The sequence below is a fragment of the Antechinus flavipes genome, chromosome 2 (genome assembly GCF_016432865.1).
Source record: "Antechinus flavipes isolate AdamAnt ecotype Samford, QLD, Australia chromosome 2, AdamAnt_v2, whole genome shotgun sequence".
Lineage (NCBI taxonomy): Eukaryota > Metazoa > Chordata > Mammalia > Dasyuromorphia > Dasyuridae > Antechinus > Antechinus flavipes.
This window is the reverse complement of record NC_067399.1, coordinates 672,038,718-672,057,547: the sequence shown is the minus strand read 5'-3', so window position 1 is coordinate 672,057,547 and position 18,830 is coordinate 672,038,718. Positions and strand designations below refer to the sequence as shown.

General features: G+C 38.9%; 1 protein-coding gene across 3 annotated transcripts in view; it reads left to right on the top strand.

Moving 5' to 3' along the window:
* PRKG1 (protein kinase cGMP-dependent 1) overlaps positions 1–18,830 on the top strand; it is a 1,210,064-nt gene that overhangs the window by 1,146,988 nt on the left and 44,246 nt on the right. For all 3 annotated transcript variants that reach the window (XM_051982636.1, XM_051982637.1, XM_051982638.1), the window contains one exon: positions 2,442–2,538. In XM_051982636.1, coding sequence (XP_051838596.1) covers positions 2,442–2,538 — 97 coding nt within the window. The remainder of the gene's footprint in view (positions 1–2,441; positions 2,539–18,830) is intronic.

Here is an 18,830-nt window from a genome sequence, read left to right as displayed (position 1 = left end):
GGCACTTTGAAACACTATATAAAAAGGAAGGGAATGAGTAAATAAATATTTATATAATGCTTGCTATAGTGTCAAGTACTGTGCTAAACACTTATTTCACTTGATACTCACAAAACCCTGGAAGGTAGGTGATATTATTATCCTTATTTTACAATTAAGGAAACTGAGGCAAAAAGAGTTTAAATAACTTGCCAGAAGTCACATAGCTACTAAGAGTCAGAGGCTGGATTTGAACTCAGATCTCCCTGATCCCAGCCCAACACTTTATACATTGTACTACTGAGCTGTTTCTATCCTCATTGTCATTACATTGTAATAGTACCGAGTTGACATTAAACCACTTCTATTACTCGGTCTCTCTTATCAGTCTGATTGCATTCACTGAGTCTTTTCTCACAAAGTTAATACCACATTCAGAGCAGAATACATCCCAGGAACCATATAAGGTGAACATTAAACACTACCACCAGGAAGGATCTCTGTCTCTAGTCATCCAGGAAATTCCTGATTGCCTGCATGCGGTCCGGATCAAGGGGAGTCTTTGGATATCCCCAGCTAGTTTGTCCGTGCATCTGTTGGACCGAGTGCTGCCATTTTTTCCCTTTTAAAGTGAGAGAGCCTGCAATTTTCCAAAAATACAGTCATCTGGAATGCCAGAAATGTCCATTTGTCGCCCAGATTCCATCACGGCAAAGCAATCCCATCTTAGTATCAGTAGTCAGATATTATTGTCCCAGCAAGAATGTAAACCTTTGACCTTTGCTATAAAGATGAGGGACCAAGTCATTGCCCAGTTTCCCCATTTGGACCTCAGTTTCCCTTTCTGTACAATGGAGTGGGCAAGCAAGAATAAATTATTAGCCACGCCAAAGCCAATATTCCCAGGTCATTCTGCATTGGGGGATGCCTTTTCCTAGATCACATGTTTGACTTCCTCATAAAGTCCATACAGGTAAAAAAAATGTACATTCATGGTTTCTGCTTGAGCCTTCCCTGTGACACTGACTGGTTGTGTGACCTCGGGCAAGCTCTCTAACCCCTAACCCCCATTTCATCCTCTGTACAATGGAGATAATACTCCTTCTACCTGCCTACCTCACCCACTGCACTGAATGCTACCATTTTATCCTTTTGAAGTAAAGGAGTTCTTGATTTCCAAAAATACAGTCACAGGGATCAAACTTTAGAATAATCTGTGTAAATGTGAAAGGATGATTAGGATTTAGAAAGTCAAAAAGCCAGCTGAGCCTCCTCTTGAGCTTCTCTGTCTCAGTATTTTATCAGGATTAGCCTAAAAGATCCGGAGTCAAAATTTGAATCCCAGATCTAACTTTAGAAAAGTCACGTCTGCTCTGTTTCCTCGTCTGTAAAGCAGGGCGCAATAGTATGTATAGTCCCTTTATGGAGTCAGAGTAAGGAAGAGCTTCCCAAACCTACCATGTTCTAGAAATGGGAGTTTTCAACAGTCCCCTCAAAGTCTGTACAGTAGTGAAGGGCATCGGTCACACTGGACTGTGAAAAGCCATCTGTCTTGTGAGACAGCTAAATGCCTCCCTGCCCTGGCTTGGGTAAGTGGGAGGATCCCCTTCATCCATATGCCTTCCTATCCTTTCTAAAAATACTCGAGCGTCCAGCAAGCAAATATTTTGGGAAGCTCACATTCACTAGTAAGACCAAGGGAAGCTTTTTTTTAATTTGTTTTTTGTCACTGACACGAGTCCAAGGAGCTTGTTTGACGAGGCAGGCTTTGGGAGCCATGGATCCATGTGTCCATGCACCATCTAGCTGGGAAACCAGCCACGAGACCGGGTGCATTTGCTAGGAGCATCAGCTCTGGACCAGCCTTCGAACCAGAGAGAAGGAAAGAGAATTGGGTTTTATTTTTTTGATTGATTTGGGGGAATCTTAATATGCTTTTGAAGTCATCCTTCAGAGACATTTGTACCATGACCCACGGCTTTGAGGAACTGATTTCCGAGAACCTGGCTATGATTTCTCTTTAGAGACCTCAGGGATTTCACAATTTATAGAAACTATGACCAACCTGTGGAAAATGGAAACTTCTGAAAGACTCGCTCACCCCAAATACTGAAAAGCAAGGGGGGGAAAGAGAGAGAAAGTGACAAAGGAAAAGCAAGACTGAGAGAAAATGTCGAGTTGTAACTTTCACTTGAGACCTGGAGGTGAGGACAGGTGCATGACTGATGCATTGGGGGTGCTTTGTCCTTTGCTACTCTGAAAAGCAAAAAAAAAAAAGGGCCATTCTTCCTAAAGGGGACCAAACAAACTATGAGTGTGAGAAAAGGTGGGCTCTAAAGAGACGAGATGGAAGTGAAACAGGTAAACCGCGTCCTCCAGACTTGTCATTCAGGTACTTCTGTCCGGGGCACTCATGTTTGCACCTCTAAGAAATTTCCATTTTTTCGCATCAAAAAATCCAGATATGAAGCTGAAGGGGCATTCTTCGCCAACCTGAAGCTATCCGATTTCAACATCATCGACACGCTGGGAGTTGGAGGTTTTGGACGAGTGGAGCTGGTAGGTGACTTACTGCTATTTGTTCTCTGGCTTCTTATGCTGGGAATTAGGGTGGGATGGGAGAGGGGAGGCCCTTTTTTATTGTTTGTTTTGTTTTATTTAAATAAAAACTCTCTCTGGCCACCTTAGTATAGTTCCTTCGGTGCAAAGTTTGCAGCAGCTCAAGAGGGCAGATTTATGTTAGAAATGTTTAAAATAAAAAAGGAGTAGCCAAATACCCTTCAAAACTTCCTCCTTCTTAATGAAAGGTGAAACAAGCTGCTTGAAAAGGGAGGGATTTGAATATCTAGTTTTTGTATTTGTTTTTTAAAGCTTTTCGGTGCTTAGGAAACTCTGAGAGATTTCCTAGCTATACTAGATGGTTTCGGAAATAGAACGCTGTCTCTGGAGTCAGGAAGACAGAAATTCCAGTCTGGCCTCAAGCACTCACTATCTGGGTCATCTTGGGCAAGTCACTGAACTGCTCTTTGCCTCAGTTTCCTCCTCTGTTAAATGGGAGCGATATGAGAAAATGGTAAAGCTCAGTCCAAACCTTAAAGTGCTACACGAATGCTAACTCAGTATTATTAGAATGTTTGTCAGCCTTAAAGTGCCACTGAGTTACCTTTTAGGGAGCAATGAGCCAAGCAATGTGCCAAGTGCTTTACAATTATTATCTCACCAAATGAGCTAAGATATGTCAGAGGATATAGTTTAAAATTCAGAGTCATTATAACAATAAAGGAAAAGCCTCCCATGGGCTGTGGTTGCTTTAAGGCTTCATTTCATGAGCTCGAGGTCCCTTTCAGCTCTCCATCTAGGATTTGTCAGCTAGAAAAGTGTCACGGAGTCCCATCAATAGATCAGATGCATTGGGAATCACAAAAAATGGATGATTTAGGCTACAGTCTCACCTTGACCACGAGCTACCTGTCTGACTTGGAGCAATTGTCTTGCCCTTTTTGCATCCGCTGAGAAAACAAAGACTTGTGGCCAAGGTGATCTTCTGATTCTAAAACTGGGGCTCCTCCTCTTCCCTCCTCATTCTTGATGATTTTTGAACAATGAAAGAGCTTTCCATTTGGAGCTGGCAGGCGCCTACTAGTATCCCGCCTTTCTTACTTAGTACCTGTGTGGCCATGAAGTCATTTCCTCTCACTGGGCTCCCATTATCTATATATTTTTTTTAAAAACCAGACTAAAACTAGAATATCAAAGTCCCTTGCAACTCCAGCTCCAATGATTTCTCTTTTTTCATATTTATTTTATGAGTCTTTTTTATTTTTCCAAATACATGCAGAGATAGTTTTCAACATTCACCTTTGCAAAATCTCGTGTTCCAAATTTTCTCCCCTTCCTTCCTCCTCCCCTTTCCCCCAATAGCAAGCAATTCAACACATGTTAAACATGTGTAATTTGTCTAAAAGTATTTCCATATTCATCATGCTGTGCAAGAAAAATCACATCAAATGAGAAAAAAAAAACAAGCAAACGAACAATAACAAAAAAGGTGAAAATACTCTTCTAGGATCCACATTCAGTCTCCATAGTTCTCTCTGGATTTATGTGGCTTTTTCCCTCACAGGTATAGTCAATGATTTCTTGACCTTTAAATTTGACAATTTTAAATTTGTGAGTCTTGGTGCTTAGGAGAAAAATATTTCTCTATTTACAGCTACTACTCCACCATGTATAAGCATTATTTATCACTGTTGATGATAAGAGATTTTTTTCAATGGGAAGCCTTGAATGGACCATAAATCGCAGGAGAGCCTAAGTTATGATATACTTCAAATTTCTTAGGCTGTGACTTAAACGACACCTTGACTGAGGCAAAAATAAAACCTAGGACTTGCCCATCATCCCAGGCCATGAAAGCTATTAGACTCTATTTGGAAGCAGAGATTCGCTTTCCTCTCTCTGCTGAGCCCAGAGATGCCCCTGATATTTGACACTAAAAGAGCGTGTTAGGGATCCCTGCTACTTGTGTACAGTGCAGTAAACAGAGTTCCCGTTGCTATTGGAAGAATGGGAGAAACTTTCTCTCAAAGGTAGGAGGTCACTGGCTATTTTTAGCCTTGATCCCTGGGGGTAACGTTGGCCATGAGTTGTTCTTTCTTTCTCTTAGACAGGGCCAGGTAGCAAGGTCTTGAAATCTTAACTGAAATGTTCTACTTCAATAACATTAAAAATCATAAATTAATATCTAAAGGAGACCTCAGAGGCTGTCCAGTCCAACCTTGTCATATAACAGATGAGCCAACTGAGGCTCAGAGGAAAAGCGAATTGTCCAGATCACTCAGTTAAGTAATAAAAGTCAGATTGGATTGAAAGCCTGGTGCCTTACTTCCAAATACAAGGGGTGTGTGTGTGTGAGTGTGTGTGTGTGTGTTGTGTTGTGTGTGTATGTGTGTGTTGTGTGTGTATGTGTGTGTGTTGTGTGTGTATGTGTATGTGTGCATGTTCTCTTAGCCTCATCCAAAATGCTTGACAAATCTCCTGTAGCATTTCTAGCTTTAAGGTTAGATTGGCTACCATGAATCTAAGCAGAATTAGTGAGAGCAAATCATTGGTTAGAATTAGTGTCTTTGAATTCTGCCCACTTGGCCAACTTTATTTTTGCTTGAATCATTGCATGGAGAATGATTCCATGCAATGATTCCAGAGGGAGGTTTCCCTCAACAGAGCATTGATGGATAGGGAACAGGTTCTAGTCTCCCTTCTGTTCTCATGAGCCACAGGACCCACAGAAGACACGTCTTCCCCCTTTGGAGTCAGTTTTCTTATTTTTAAAATGTCGATAATCATCATCTTCATCATCATTGTCAAGCCGTGTTCAAGAGGCAGCACGGACTCCTGGATAGAGTAAAAGCCTTGGAAGCCTGGGGCTCACGTCCATTCTTTGATTTTTCATCTTTCTGAATCTGTTTCCTTATCTATTAAATGCAGACGATAACATCAGTAGACTCAATCTCTCAGAGTCGTTATAAAGCTAAACAAAATCATCTCTGTCGAGCTCTTCCCGACACACAAAATACTAAATGACAGTTTTTATTTAGAGAAGAGTTAATGTCTTGAATTTATTTTTCAAAAATTCAGCTTTTATTACCGGCTATAAATATTCATCCATTCCATAAGCAGTCATTAAAAGGTTGTCTGATCATATATCAATAAAGCACAAGCTTCTTTGAAGTTATTATTGTATGCCAGGTGCTATACTTGACACACGAGGCAGCTGGGTGATTCAGTAGATAGAGTCAGGAAGACCTGAGTTGAAATTGAGACACAAATCTTTATTGTATAATTCTGGGCAAGTCGCTTCATGCTGTTTGCCTCAGTTTCCTCATCTGTGAATTGAGCTGTAGTAAGAAAAGGCAAACAACAATATCTTTACCGAGAAAGCACAAAAGGAAGTCACAAAGACTGAGACATGACTGGATAGTAAACAGTATCATCTATTGGATATTGGGGACATAATGACAAAATGAGACTTTCCTCCCATCAAGGAGCTTAGCTTTGTATTTTAGAGAAAACCACCATAGGCAAATAGTGACTAGGGAGGGATACTTTAGTCTAACAAATTATAGGGATGATAAAATGGATAAAAGGGAATATTCAGGGAATAAAGTGACACTTTTAACCAATAGTGATAGCAGAGCAATACTATAGTTCATAGTTCCAAAACTGAGGAGGGAGAAAGGAAGAGTATGTAGCAACAGGTAGCAAATGAGACTATGAAAAAGAAGTCTGGACAGGGAGGAGTGAAGCAAAGCATGATGGTCAGAACTTTCCCCAAATAGTGTCTGATAGAAACAATCACCAATCAGGGCCTGAGAGTCCCTGGACAAAAGTCTCTCCATGGCGAGGAGGAGATAATCAGGAGAAGAGAACAAAGAAAGTTTGGTAGTTGGGGCTTTCCTGAAATAGTGGTCTAGGAAAGGCAGCAACCATAAGTTTCTCCATGACTACGAGAAGGTGAAAGAGATGTCCATGGGAAATAGCTAAAAATGCTAGACAGAGGATTCTATACCTTGTCCTAAAGGCAGTGGGGAGTCACTGAAATTACTCCAGTCAAGCAGTGCTATCATACCTGCACTTTGATGATATGATGAATGGCAGCTTTGTGAAGAAGGGGTTGATTGGAAAGAGAATAGATACAGAGAGAACCACACGAAGACCCTTAGAATAGTCTAGACTGGAGGTGATGAGGGACTGGATAAGGGTGTTCGTAAAAGAAATAAATAGAAAAGGATGAATGCAAGTTCAGGGAATTCAAAGAAAGCTAAAAATGACAAGAACCAAAGAATAGATCCTACCCCCAAGGAGCTTAGATTCTAAAGTAATTTTTGTGCAATCCTAAATTAAGTAACCAAAACCCTAGCACCATCAAGTTCTGAGTTCAGTAAGAATCATCCTGTCAGCATGTCAAGAATCACTGGAGTCATTAAAAAAACTGCTTCCTCAAACTAAAGCATAACTTTCTTTAGATTCAACATTTTCCTGCCTACTTTAGCCCCATCCCAGAAAAGTCACACCTTGGATCTCATGATCACACAAAATCTTTCTATTTCAAAAATCTTGAACTCAGAAATGTTCTCTCTTTCCATCTGCCCTCACACACACACTCCATTCTAATTCACCATTTATCCTCTTCATGACTTGCAAAACCTTTCCTCTCTATCCATCAGCATGGATCAGACTCTACTCACCAAGCTTGAACCACACTGATCCACTGCAAAAAGGCTCTCATACAGACCCTAGAAATCAGTGGATCCCAGGGTTAAAAAAGATCTCAGCAGAGAATCTTAAAGGTGCTTTAAAATGTTTTTGAAATTAAAATCAATTCAATCCAATGTAGCTGGGGGGTTTTATATTGAACTTTTCATTTCACTTGCTGTTGTCTTGAATGTCTTATAATTAGTCCAGTTGTGAAATCTCTTTCCAGTTAAATTTCTGGGAATATTTTGTAAAACAGATATGATTCTTCATTTGGAAAGCATCTTAACTAGATCCTTGTCTCTTGCCTGGAGATAATAGAGATCGTCTTTATATTAAATTAAAAACAAACATTTGAAGAAATAATGGTTCACTTCACTCTGTGAATTATAAAGCAGATTTAGCTCAGAGTTACCAGTCCCCCCCAAATTAGGAACATATTCATTTGCCTAATGTATCTTTTAAAAGAAAATTTACTAAAGGAGCCTTTTTTTAAAAAAAGACAGTTATTTTAAACTTAGTAAGAACAACAAAAAAATGAATATAAGCATTTATTAAGCCATGACTGGGTGCCGGCCACTGTGCTAAGCACTGGGGATACAATTTGCGTGATTCATACCCCCACAAAAGCCACACATTGGACCTTATGATCACTCAGAGCCCTTCTCATCTCGAAGATCTTGAAATCTTGTTAACGAAAGCCAGAGACTTTACATTCTAATAGAGGGAGATGCCAAACAGAAGGGAGAGGTATTTTGGACAGTTGAGAGATATATGGCCATTTAATGGCTATTGAAGTCATTGGGCAATTGAGAGACATGTCCTGATCCAAAACTGAAAAGCAGCTAATTGGTATAGTGGACATAGGGTCGGATATGGACTCAGGAAAACCTCACCTCCTACTTTAGAAACATTCTTGCCTCTGTGATCCTGAATAAGTCATATAACTTTTCTGTGCCTCAGTTTCTTAGTCTATAAAGTAAAGAGTTTGGACTTGATGACACTTTAGGGTCCTTTCCGATTCTAATTCTACGATCAAGGAATGATATTGTTGATTGGATCGAGTGCCTGCTCACCAATCAGAGCCTAACATCTCAGGGTGGGTCTCCCTTCCCAGATAAAGAGCTGGAACAGAAATAGCATGTCACTGAGATGGCCTGGCCAGGATCTAACCAATGAGCTAGGTGGATGTTACCCAGAGCTTCGTCTCTGATGGTTTATATATACATATAGTATAGTAAAGAAGGCTACCATGGGTTCACTAAGAACTTTTTTTTTACTAGTTTTTCAGTTATGGTCCATTCTTCATAATGGTGTTTTCTTGGCAGTGTTGCTAGACTGGTTTTCCATTTTCTTCTCCAGCTTAACTGAGTCAAACAGCAACTTAAACAGGATTATATAAGTAGTAAGAGTCTGAAGCTGGATTTGAACTCAGATCTTCCTGACTCCAGCCCTGACACTACTCACTGGGCCACCTAAATGCCTTACATTAAAAATATGATGTCATCAACTAACATTATTCTTTTTTCAAAAAATTATTGGATTCATTTTCCAAAAAACTGCCATAGACATCACATATCTTGATGTCATCAAGGAACTTGAACTCAGTTTTTTTGATAGCATTGGGACAAGACAAGGCAACAAGTCCTATGGGAAAGATAAAGAACTGAGGGCTATTTTTTCCAGTAGATAAGTTCAGAGATGATGAAATCCTTTATTCCCAAAGAAGGCTGATTACTCAAAAAATATAGTTAACCTGGTGGGAGAGCTCTACTGTCAGCCATAGGCTTTAGGCCTTGGCCCACTTCCATTCTAAGTCTTCAACAAGCATTTGAGTGAAAACACGGCAGACATGCTTATGAGATCTCCAGATGGAACAGAGTGGGAAGAAACAATTAATGAAGACAGCTGACAGAATTAGAATTTGAAGTAATCTTGACAGACTGAAATTCTGGACTAGAATCAAAAGATGAAGGTTAGCAAGAATCAATGTAATGTCCTGCACTGAGATTCAAAAGTCACTGACAGAAAGCTGCTCAAGATGAGAGAGAACTAACTGGATGGCGGTCGGCATGAAAATTTATCTCTGAACTTTGTTTTCCACAAAAGCGATAAAATGGGCTTTGTCAAGTAGATACTAAAAACAGTTCCATAAATGTAGGTGATGATGATGATGATGATGGCAATGATGATGACGATGGGGGTCAGGGTGGGGATGATAACAATGAGAATGATATACATATAGCTACTATGTCCATAGTGCTTTAGGGTTTGCTCGAGAGTTTTCATGTTATCTGATTTTCACAATAGCCATGGGAGGTTGATGCTATTATTGTGCCTATTTTACAGAAGAAGAAACTGAGATTAAGTGACTACCCAGGGTCACAGAGCTAGTAAGTATCGGAGGCAAATTTTGAACTCAGATCTCTTTGACTCCAAGGCCAACACTATTCAGTGTATCATCTAAATGGCTCGGGAATAAAAATACAGAGTCCAGAAGGAAAATATTCTGCTATGTATATTATGCAGTGATCAGCCTCCTGTATTCAGTCCTAAGAGTTACATTTTTAGAAATGAAACCCGTCCAGAAGAGTCACCAGCATGGAGATGGATCTAGTAATGTCCTTTGAGAAGCTGGAAAGGGAGAGGGGACTGGACTAGATGACTTCCTGTCCTTTCTAACAGAGGCTGGACCTGGACTTGGGAAGACCCAAGTTCAAATGCAGCCTCAGAGACTTACTAGCTGGGTGACCCTAGGCAGGTCTCCCTCTGATTGTCTCAGTTGCTTTAAACTATAGAATAGCCCCACTTCTCAAGGATGTTGTGAGGATCAAATAATATACGTGAAAAAAACATGGTACCCAACACAGAACAGAGCACTATATAAATTCTTATTCCCTTTTTTTTCCTCTCCTTCATCCCTTAGAAATCTTCCCTTTCTTGCAAGGTTTGGATCCAGTAGTACTTTCTATCCTGCTCCCTAACCTCTGTTGCTTTCCACTCCACACACAGCTGTGAGAACAATGAATCCCTTCAAATGGTCCCAGGAATTTAAATTTGCGCTTTTCTAAGTTATAATTTCCTTTAAAATGGTCATTTGTTCCAGCCCAATAAATAGACACAGTGGGAATTTGAAGGATGGGAGATCTTTGGGAATTCCCCATTATCACTATTATTAAGATTCAAGGATATTTACATGTTGTCTAGCCTGGCTGAAATGGATGCTCCTTAGGGGAAGAGACTACTGACTTCTGTCTTTGGCTCCTCAGATCCTAATATATAATAGGTATTTTATGAATGTTTGTTGGTGGATTAAGATTTGGATTTTGTGATTTCCCAGAATGCTTAGGTAACTTTTGAAGATAGTCTTGTTTCATGTTCTAAGATTGGTCTATGGAGATTTTATCACTTAGACAGTGAGCACTTATTAAATACTAACTAGATGGCAGGTAGGCAGTTAGATGGTATAGTCTAGTGGATAGAGGGCCAGCCCTGTAATCAGAAAGACTTATCTTCCAGAATTCAAATTTGTCCTCAGACACTTACTAGCCATGTGACCATAGTCACTTAACTGTTTGCCTCAATTTCCTCATCTGTAAAATGAGCTGGAGAAGCAAATGATAAATAATTCCAGTATCTTTGCCAAGAAAACACCAAAATGGGGTCAGAGAGAATCAGACATGACTAAAAATGTGTCAGATACTGGGCTAAGCATTATTCATAAAGCACCTGATTATTGTATATGATAAACAAACCATTATTTCTAAACCCATTTTGATGATTCTGGAGAGAAAGAGAGAGAAGTGGAGAGAAGGAGAGAAAGAGAGAAGTGGAGAGGAGAAAAAAAAAAGAAGTGGAGAGAAGGAGAGAAAGAGGGACAGAGACAAGAAAATAAAATGCATTTAAGAGGTTCCTTTTATATGTCAGGCACTGTATTTGGCACTGGAGATACCGGAAAACAAACAAGATAGTATCTGTCCTCAAGAAGTTTATATTCTAATGGGAAAGAACAACATACAGAAAGGGGTGTTAGAATGAGAGATCCTGGTTACCTGCAATTGGCAGTCATAGAGACTAGCCTAAGATGAAGAAAGATTGTGACTTATCCACAGTCACATCATCAGAAGGTGTCAGAAGCAAGATGATCTCAGCTCTTCTGACTCCAAGGTTCATACTCCATCCACTACACCACACTGCCCCTCTCTTTAATTTTAAGCCTTTATAATTTAATTTTGTAATAATGGTTTACCTTCCTATGAAAATTGAAAAACTAACAGAGCATGTGAAGAGCCCATGGATAATAAGTTTAAGGAAATTATTTTAGAAGACTGGAATTATTATTCATTTATATACATGGGCATTGCAATGATCAACAAGCAAACCGAGCCCTCTTGAGCACCAATCACTCTGATTAAGCTACAGGAATGGGACTTTGAGCTGGGAAGGAGAGGCTGAGAATTCAGGATGAAAGACAAGAACCCTGCTGTCCTCTGTCCTAGCCAGATCATAGCAAGAGTTTTCCATCCAGTTCTGTGCTCTGTAGCCAGCACCAGGGCTCAAGAGAAATATCAGCAAACCAGAGACTGTCCCAAGCAAGACAACTCACATGGCAAAGAGCCTCAGCATTGAATTATTCCAGTATGTCATTGCAGGTAAACCGCGAATCATCCCAAGTCAACTGCAATTACAAAGCCCTCACAAGTCCCTTCTTTTTCTTCACTCTGCCTCAGCTACCTCATTTTTGTGATAAAATGCTAGGAGAATAAAAAAGTCAGAGATTGTGGCAGTGGCTTCTATAATGAACATAGTTCAGACATCTCGGATGCTTTGAGGTTTCCAAAGGAATTTACATACATTACCTCTTTTGAGTTCCATAAAACGTGAGGAGTAAGGCTCTTCAGAGATTGTAATAGCCATTGTATATATGAGGGAAACTGAGGCACAGAGCAAGTTTATGATTTCTCTAGTGTCAAGTAGTAAATGTCAGTAGCTGAAAGTTATCCCAGATCTTCTTGACTCCAAGTCTGTTATATCACACTTTCACACACACACACACACACACACACACACACACACACACAAAGTCCTGTGTTACCATCTCCATTTATTCATATAATGTTATGTTAACACCTGACAAAGAGAAGATGGTCAAATTATTTTATGTGATATCTGTTCTCTATTATCTGACAATTCAATAGAAATAATAAAAAAGGGAGTTTAAACATCTCTATTTCCAAAGAAAATCAGGTCTTAAAATGAGTCTTAGGGATAGGTTTTAATAAATTGCTCCCAGAAATAAAACTCGTTGTCTCCTAATTTGTCAACATTTGAATGTAGAATATAAGCACCTTGAGGAGGGAACCTATTCCATCCTGTTTTTTATATTTGCAGAACTTAGCATCGAGAGAGAGAGAAAGAGAAGAAGGAGGAAGAGGAGGAGGAGACGGAGGGAAGGAGAGAGGGGGGAGGGAGAGACAGAGACAGAGACAGGAGAGAGAGAGGATAAAAATGGGGAAGGAGAGGGAATGGTAAGAGAGGAAAAGAGAGGGAAGGAAGGCAGAAAAGGAAGAGAGGGAGAGAGAAATATAGGAGATAGAGATTTATAAAAAAGAAGAGGAATGATAAGTTAGTAAGTAAGTAGATTGGTAAATATATAAATAGTTGGGTGGGTAGAAAAATTTAGATGAAGATAAAGATACATAGCTGAAAAAGAAAACTGCTAGAGATAGATAGTTATAGAAGACAGATCAAGATGAGACAGGGATACATATAGTAGGCAATCCCTGCCCTCGAGGAGCTTATATTGTAATGGAAAGGGAGCTGGAAAATAGCAGGTGACAGGATAAAGTTGGACATGTTCTTAGTGTGCTCTGGAGCCCTAGAACTGAGGAAGATATGGCCGATGGTGGTCCATTCAAGTTCAGGATGATTTCTGGAATCAAGCATCACTTTCTGGCAGGGAGGGAGAGAAAGTGGTGACCAGAGTAGAGAGGGCAGGGCTATCAGTAATGGGAGAGTGACAAAGTGGGTGCTAAATATATGATTGATGATTGATGAATTAATTGCTCCTAAGTTCCTGTGGATGGGTCCTTTTCAGCCAACTGCATAAGTCTCTCTATCTTTGAAAGAGCCTTGCTCTCTATTAGCCTTCTCTTCCTTAAGAGAAATGACCCTCTGACTTTCCAGGAGTTAATCCTTTACAGGGCAGTCCCTTGAGTCAGCTCTAGTTTCCCCAATGCTTTCCTAGACTGTGCAGCCCCAATAAGGCACAAATATCCTGACTCATACTCAGTAAAGGGGGAGAATTGTCTTTGGCTCCCCACGCCACAAGCCTAGTTATAAATCTCAGATCATCTCACTCAGGTTGGAGGTCTTGAAAAATTCTATCGTGACCTTTGTAGACTGTTGCTTTAAGGCAGAGCAAGGAGCCACCTCCTATGGCTAGGGGCCCTCTGAAAATCTACCTCCCCATAGGGTATGTGTGGGACAATCCTGATAGGCCATGGAAGGAAAAAATAGAACAGGACTAAAAAGAGCATCCCGCCTGTAAAAAAGGTGTCAACTCAAGTGCTTAAGGGGGGCTTGGGTTTCCTTGTTATGTAACAGGAGGGACTTCCCAGGGAGGAGATGGGCCAAGGAAGGAAACTGGGCCCTGTAACTTAATCGCTGGGGGGCCACTTTCAGCCAGCTCCAGACACTTCAAGGACATGCCAAGGTTTTCTGATTCTGAATGTCGCCTTTTCCTCAGTTTAATCTTACTCAGTTTAGTGCTGAAATGAAGGCCATGGATTCTTCCATAATCATTTTAACTCTTCTTTCTGATCTTAGTCTTCAAAAGAAGTCAAAACTAGTCCCACCAGTTGATAGCTGGTGATAGCTTTAGTTTCCTAAAGGTCAGACTTAATGTCAAGCAACCCCATGTGCTCGGTTGGGAACTAGGCTGGGATTCAGGCTCTGACACTCAGTCAGACCTTTGGCCATTTAACGTGTGTGGACCTCAATGATCAGCATACAGTAAAAGTTTAATTAATGCTTTTTTATTCACCAACCTTTAAAACACTGAAATTCGATGAGATCCCAGAGAGTCAGTGCAATGCTGAGGAAAATGTGTTGGCCTTGGAGACAGGAGGAGCTGAGTTCAAATGCTGGCCCATCTGGGAGGATGATGGATAGAGCAGCTTGTCTTTCTGAGCTGTGGTTATGTGTAGAACGGATGTAAGAGGAACATCTGTTGATCAATTCTGGTGGATGTGGCTCTTTTCAACAATGAATTGATTCAGTCCAGTTCCATTGATGTAGAGAGAGAACCATTTGCACCCAGAGAGAGGATTGTGGGTGCTGAGTGTGGATCACAACAGAGCATTCTCACTCTTTTTGTTGTTTGCTTGCATGCAATTTTCTTCATCATTTTCTTTTCTGGTTCGATTTGATTTTTCTTGTACAGCAAGATAACAGTATAAATATGTCTGCATATATTGGATTTAACATATATTTCTGCCATGTTTAGCATATATTGGACTATTTGCCATCTAGGGGAGCCTATGGGAGAAGAGAGGGGGGAAATGGAACACAAGGTTTTGCAAGGGCTAATGTTTCAGAATTATCTATGCATATGTTTTGAAAAATAAAAACAATAAAAAAAAAATAATAAAAGAAAGAGTAACATCTGTATCACAAAGTTCTGGAGAGAACAAATAACATACAAGTAAAGTGCATTGAACACCTATAAAATGTGAACTATTATTCTCAATGATGTTTGATGTATTTTTGGATAATCTCTAAGTTTCCATCCTATTCTAATCCAGTCTTCTATGAACTAGTACTGACATTGATCCTGTTCAATTCTTTTCAGACCCAAGTTACCAAAAGCTTATTAAGCATCTTATTTTGTTTCAGAATCATATTATTCATTTTTCACTCACTCTACAAAAAAACTTCAAAATACCTCAGGGATTTACTAATAAGACACTAAGAAGCAATGATTGTGTGTAGGGAAGGTACGGGGACTAGACTTGTTCTATTGATCTAGGAAACTCCTATTGTCGCTGACTGGCATCTTCTCTGTAATCAAGAGGCTCAAAGTGTTGGCTGGGTCTAGGTCAGATGCAGGATTGGAATTCAGGTCTTCTTGATTTTGAGACCTTTCACTGATATTTAGGAAAAGGTCAAGATCTCCTCCACTGCCTCACTATCAATATAAGAGATGGTCCCAGTTTCTTGTTGCCTATAACAATGGATCAAGCTCTAGATGGTCCTTCCATGCCAGAAAATAATCAGGTGTGATGTAGCAGTCATTTCTCTTTTTTCATGGACCAGATTACCTAAGTTTGGATGAGTTCAACAATAGCTAGACCAAAAGGAATTATCTGTCAGCCATAGAAACTTAAAATAATTGTTTGCTTTGATGGAAAGGGACGCTATCTGAGTCATGGAAGAATGCTTTACTTAGTAAATACTTATTAGCTAACTGCTTGATTTAAGAAGTGTTTGTGATGATTAAATTATGTGTTTAAATAATACATATAAATACAGATAGATATGCTTTCATCCATCTCTCCTCTGTATGTACTATAGGATCCTAGGTTATAGGTTCCTTAGAGGAACCACAATGTTTTCCAAAGAATATAACTGAAGTTCAGAGAAGTAAAGAATGATCATATCTTAGATCTAGAGAGAGAAAACACACTGAAACCCATCTAATCAAATCACTTCAATAGACACAGGAAACAGCCCCCAAGAAAGTAAAATGATTGGCCCATGCTCATTCTGGTAGGATATGGCTAGAATGGTGAATATTCTATCCACCAAACCATATTGAAACTAGAATTCCCTCTCGATATTAGACAATAAGTATGTTAAATTTATTCTGCACTCCCTACAACTAATTTAGAAAAAAAGAGCTAATCTGGTTGCACACTTAAGTATGACTCCATTAAAAGACTCAAATTTTCTCTCTACAACTAGTCTGTGAACCTGTGAGCTACCACAGAGTGGGGCCTACTTCTGATCCTTAGAGTATAGAATATGATCATCTCGCAATTAGAGATTGTTTCATTCTTTGTATTTTCATCCCTGGAACCTAAAACATTGCCTAGCATCTAGTAGATGCTGAATACATACTAATGGGAAGCAAGGTGACTCAGTAGATTAGAATGCTTAACCTGAAATCAGGAATACTCATCTACATAAGTTCAAATCCAGCCTTAGACACCTTCTAGTTATGTGATCCTGGGCAAGTCACTTAACCCTATTTGCTCATTAAACCCCAGTTTACTAATTTGTAAAATAAGCTGAAGAAAAAAATAACAAACCACTCCAGTATCTTTGCCAAAAAAAAAAAAAGATTCACAAATACAACTGAAAAATAACTAAACAACAATAAATAAATACTAGGTTATTGTTGATTGATTGATTACAGATCATAAAATTATAGATTTCATAACCTAAAGTAATTAGAGATAATCTTTACCAAGGAGGAACCTGGGCTGCAGAAACATAAAATAACTTATTAAAGGTCATACACATATCAACTCATTTCATTTGCTTTTCTGACAAATTTATTTGACTTCTAGTAAACACATCAAAAATGGTGAAATGCCATAAAAATAATAGACCTCAATTTCAGTAAATCATTTTGCTTCTCATCCTGTTATTTGGGGGTAGATGTAGAGTAGATGTAATGCAATTACATGGGACTTATTGAATAAATGAACCACAAGAGGGATACTGGATGCATTAATTTCAATTTGGAAGGGATATCTATAACAGGATACCCCAGGGATTTGTTTTTGTCTCATTCTTAACATTAATATTAGTAATTTGTATGAAAATATAAATGACTTAGCTACCAAATTCACAAATGAAAGAAAGTTGGAAGGGATCATCAACATGTTAGAGGACAGAACCAAAATCAGACAGATCCCAACAGGTTAGAATGTTGGCCTGTATACAAGATGAATTTACCAATAATGTGGTACTTCATCTCATGATGTTGGATTTAGATGCTGTAGGAGAACAAAATTTCCAATTATTCTATGCAAAAAACAGAACAGAGAGACTGAGGCAGAGAGACAGATAGAGGAAGAGAAAAGGAAGAAGGGGAAAACGGAGGAGAGACAATAATCAAAAAAACTTCCAAAAAAATGTTTGTGAAACAAGAAAATATAAAAAAAAAGTTAATGTAAAAAAACATGGCATAAAGCAGAAGTGACAAAAATATTAAATATTGTGGAACAAAGGAAATTGAAATGAAGAAACTAGGAGAAAGATATGAAGAAAACAAATGACAACCAAACTGTAGAGACAAAGCTTGGAAATCTCAGAAGACACGTTACTATTCATGATAAAGATAGTGAAGGGAATAAATGAAAATTTGAAAGTAAAAATAGAAGCAAGACAATGTAATAATGAAACTCAACAACTTTGAAAATACCCATGCAAAAATAGAAGTAAAATCATGGACTTGCTGTGAAATCAAGTTTTTCTTCTACAAGACAGCATGGCAGACTCAACATAAGAAGCAACAAAGCAAACTCTAAAAAGAGCTCACAACTGAAAAAAATGCTTATAAACTCTACAAAAGTGGTAGACATAAAAGGCAGAGCTCAGAGAGACAATCTAAGAGTTATCAAGATCCCCCCAAGAGTGAAGAGCTTGACTGTCAAATTTCAATTAACTTCTTGACAATAAAATTTCTCAAAATTAAATCATGGGAGAGAAGACCAGTCAGTGGGTTCCATAATATGGCAATAAGGTTGAACACTAAGTTCAAATCACTCAAAATCACTCCTATTAAACTTCAAAACTACATCATATACATACATACATACATACATAAAGCTGAATTCCACATAATTTTTCATCTAAGATAAATGACAGAAAGAGTTGCAAATATGACCTAGAGAAAATCAGCAGAAAATAAAGTACCCTGAAATCATCTACCCAATAAAACTAAGCCAATTATGTGAAAGCAATAGATGATCATAAAGCCATAGATTTTTTAGCAGGAATAGACTTTGTGTATCATATGGTCCCAAAGACATAAAATGAATTGACGAAAGTTACACAATAAATGGCCGTCAGGATTTGAACTACATTCCCTACTTTTACAACAATTGTAGTTTCCCTTCACCACACTCTATCTCAAGATTATGCAGTGATTTCAGCAATTTGCAAACACATATCCCAGCCTCAGTAAAGCTTATGACATGTAAATTTACCCAGAGTGAAGAATATCACCAAGGTAAACCCAAAGCAATCTTTTTGCTATGAATCACCAACTCAATTTAAATTTTATGGAGAGATAGAAAAATAACAGTCATGTTGTTTTGATCCATGACTATCTCATTGAAAGTACCTTGGGGAGAAAAACAAAGCTGCAGAAATGTTTGTTGGCTTGATAAACAATCTTAATGAAATCACCACAGGAGGACATCAAAGGAATAAAGCATTGATTGGATTAACTCTAAGTCCATAGTAAACCCAGTCAGTGTTAGAATTGTCAGGGTTAAAAACTAATGTACACAAATGAACTTCAGATTTGTGAAGAGTGAAGAATGTGTGTGTGTGTGTGTGTGTGTGCATATAGATGGGGAGGA